At 46.3% G+C, this 3,863-nt stretch overlaps 1 protein-coding gene across 1 annotated transcript in view; it reads right to left on the reverse strand.

Annotated features, from left to right (window-relative positions):
• LOC106806623 (tripartite motif-containing protein 2-like) overlaps window positions 1–2,736 on the reverse strand; it is a 59,874-nt gene extending 57,138 nt beyond the window's left edge. The window contains exon 1 of the mRNA XM_014808626.1: window positions 2,168–2,736. Coding sequence (XP_014664112.1) covers window positions 2,168–2,221 — 54 coding nt within the window. The 5' untranslated portion in view covers window positions 2,222–2,736. The remainder of the gene's footprint in view (window positions 1–2,167) is intronic.
• Window positions 2,737–3,863: the final 1,127 nt, after the last annotated feature.

Raw genomic sequence — 3,863 nt, forward strand, 5'->3', positions numbered from 1 at the left:
TAGTACTACTATATATACTACTACACTATCGTATATACTAATAACGTAGTGTACGTACTAGTGTGTAGTATATATATATATACGTTGTATATTTATATATATATATATATATATATATATATATATATATATATATATATATAGTTATAGTTATATGGCTGTAAAAATACCGCATTGTAATTGGTGCATAGCATTGAATGTAGTTATTGAATGTTTGATGTATAACGTTTGAGTTCATGTTTTGCTACGATAAATAAATCATAGGTAGCTAAACCATAGTACTATGTAGAATTGTCCTCACAGTCGGTCTCAGTATTACGGTATTATTTACTTCCGTCATATGAACAGAGCATGCGCTGCCTGGCTGTCCAGGCAACATAGAGTTTTGTGGTCCTCCAAGATTATAACATTATCCTCGACAACACTGATATTTCCCGGTCCACAATACTCAATGTTTCCCTCGCAATCACGGAAAAATTGCATAACATGTTTTATTCATGTAACAAAGAGCGCATAAACCTACTATACGGTTTATGTGCTCTTGATGTGACCTAGGCTAATGTCACGTGAGTCTATCGATACGAGAGATATTTATTATGCCAATAACGACATCACAAGACCCACAACAATAAACAATCCCCACACAGGAGAACGCATGAACTCTCTCGCTCCGTACAGACTGCATCGGCTAAGGTTAATTCCCGCAACACTGCGGTTAACAACCGTGTGTAGCTTTGCGCGGGTAACTTTGGCAATCGAGAACTAATGTGAGGCTTGACGGACGGCGTCATTACGGAGCAAATACGTCTGCGCGAGTGGTGCTGTCGCGGTCCGCTCTCATTAGACTGATTAATTAAGCGACGTACGTGCGTACACTTGAGTCGACGGACGTGTGCCGACACACGCGAGTGGAGCTGGTTAGAAACCATTACCGACTCTCTCCCCCGACCCTCCCCTTACTGCCTCAGCCCACGTATACACAGGTATAGAGCAGCTAGGTTACCCACGTCTCCCTCCCTCCTCGACTCGACACGTATACGTTCAGAGCAGGTTAGAAAACATTACCGACTCTCTCCCCCGACCCTCCCCATACTGCTCCAGCCCACGTATACGCGGGTATAGAGCAGGTTAAACCCCTCACGTCTCCCTCCCTCTTCAACTCCACACGTGCACACCTGCCCCTCTCCCAGTTTCCTCTACCTCCCGCTCATCGCTCACTCTAGCAGGTCAGAAACCATTATATCCTTCTCTCCCCGCCCCTCTCCCTCGCTCTCCCTCCCTCGCCCTCCCCCGATCCACGCACACTCACAGAGACCAGCTAGGTTAGAGACCATTGCCCTCTCTCTCCACGCGCGCAGTATCAATATAGTTTAACGTTCCGCAGCGGGTAATAACCGATAGCATTGTCGCATTATCGTCAAACAAGGAAATATGATACGATTGTCGGCTTGACGCAGGGAGAAAAAAAATCCAGGTCGCGTACGCACTGTGTTCACGGCGATTGTACGTACCGGCGATTGATATTTGAACGTTGGGAAAATTTCACCGCGTTTACTGGTGATATCAGTAAAATAAATACATGTTACGGTAAGGCTACCAATACAGGCGTGGGCGCGCGGTACTTTACCTATATGCAGCCCCGAATTCCCTCCGCTACATGCCGATGGTGCAACGACCGGCTACATAGGTACAGAGCTAGCCCTAGTACTATAGACCTTGTAGCTCTAGTAGGACCTACTATGACCCTTGTAGCTCTGGTATTATAGCCCCTGTAGCTCTAGTACTAAAGCTCTTGTAGCTCTAGTACTATAGCCCGTGTAGCTCTAGTACTATAACCCTTGTAGCTCTAGTACTATAGCCCTTGTAGCTCTAGTACTATAGCCCTTGTAGCCCCTTGTTGCCACCGGGCTATATAGACTATTCTATGTATATTTCATGCAGGGAAAACATTTTTGCGGGCAAAAAGGGCTATAGTAGGCCTACTAGAGCTAAGATAGAGTTAGCTGTGATAGGGGGACCACGACATAACTGAAAAGACGCGCATTTCGTACGTGTCAGTATTTATAGTATACGAACCGACTATGTATATACGTGTCACTACCCGATGATTGCATTAGTAATTAATTGCACGCGCATGGTAATTGTATAATTATGCGTTTAAACATACCTGCTGGTTAGCGCTGGTGCAATAGTTGCTGAAGTACATCGATAGCATAGCCATCGTGACGATGCACACGAGTCAACGCTGCTCAATACAGCCGATAATCAATCACGGTGTATATCGGCACGCGGAAGGCGTCGTCGGTGAAGACGTTGACGATAGCCAATCGAAAAAATGCTAGTCGAAATCACTCCTGGTTGTTGAAGTTGGCACGAAGAATTGTTCTACGAGAAGTCTCTGTCCACGTCATCGTGTCGAGCCAGTAGTCTTCGGTGTTTGCAACACGTGCTATACGCGTATATAGCGAACGCAGTATATATAGAGAGTACCGTAGTATATGTATAGCGAGATCCTCTCAATTAAGCGTGTGAAGAAGTCCTGTAATCATCCTCCGTTCGTTGTTGGAGAAAGGCGGCGATGTTTGGGTTATTTGCTTCGCGATGCGCACAAAAGTCGAATTCATTCGAAAGTCACACACGTATGTAGGCCCTATAGCAGACGATGGGTCCAGCGCGGGGGGGTGTCTATATAGTTTGTCTATCGTTTACCCTCGCTAGCGGCCACTGATCTAGTTTTGCGAGTGTACGGCTTTCGCGCGCGCCTGCCGTACGAGGTCCGGCGGGGAGTGCTGGGAATCTAGATTGTTTTTGATAAGCGATGAGTTTAGCGTTGCGTGAACTGTTTTTATTTCAAAGTCGTGTTAAAGGCATGGGAGGTGTTTTTGGAGAGAGGCCGCAAGTGCAGTGACTTTTAATGAGCAGTTAATAATCGACCCACCCTCTCTTTCTCACAACGCACCACTCTTCTTTCTTACGCTCATACGCGTACGCTCACTTTCTCACTCACTGCCGCTCTCTGTTTCGCCTTCTTTCGCTCTACACCTCTTTCATTCCTTTACCTTCCTCCTTTCCTCTCTTTCTCCCTTCCTCCTCCGCCCGTTCTCCTTTCGTACTTTTTCGATTTCTTTCTGCCTCTTTCTTTCGATACTTCGATACAATAACCGCGCCTCTAGCATAGCTCCCATCTATCTATCATAGACACTTTAAACTCATTGTAAACCGCATATTATCCCATTGTTCTATCTGTGTCAACCCGCAAGGCCACCGAGTTCTCCACACCCCCTTGCGGTATTGGCTCGGGACTGACTCGCTCTGTCTCTCACAGGTGTGTGCATATATATATATTGCGCGGTAGTGATACCCTTTCAGCTTTTCCCGTAGACATAAAGCCATTATTGTGGCGACAACAAAGCCAATTATGAGCCAAAGTCAAGCTATTAGACCACACACAGAATTAGCGTGCTCTCGCAATCCGTAGTCCCTATTAATATGTGGCAGCAACGCAGCTTGTGGCCAAATCTACATGGGCGTAGTGCGGTTTGCAGGCACGCACCGCTCCGTGTGTGATTTTTAGAAGCCACAAGATATGCAGAAGAAATATGCGTTCTAATTCACTTAAACAGGTAATATGGCGTGGAATTCCCCCCCCCCTCCTCCTCGCCCGCATAGTGCCAGAAGGTGTTAATGCTTCCCATTGATGATTCTAGCATTGAGTTTGTGCGCGCAAGCACTCACGAGACGGACAGAATACGCAGGGCGGGACGCGATTTATAAAGCTGTGGCGCCTTATAGCAAACATCCTACTTGGGAATGCACACTCTTTCTTATACGGTCGCCAACAGTTTTGTAACGCGGTAACGTCA

This window comes from Priapulus caudatus, unplaced genomic scaffold, assembly GCF_000485595.1.
Source record: "Priapulus caudatus unplaced genomic scaffold, Priapulus_caudatus-5.0.1 Scaffold170, whole genome shotgun sequence".
Classification (NCBI taxonomy): Eukaryota; Metazoa; Priapulida; class Priapulimorpha; order Priapulimorphida; family Priapulidae; genus Priapulus; species Priapulus caudatus.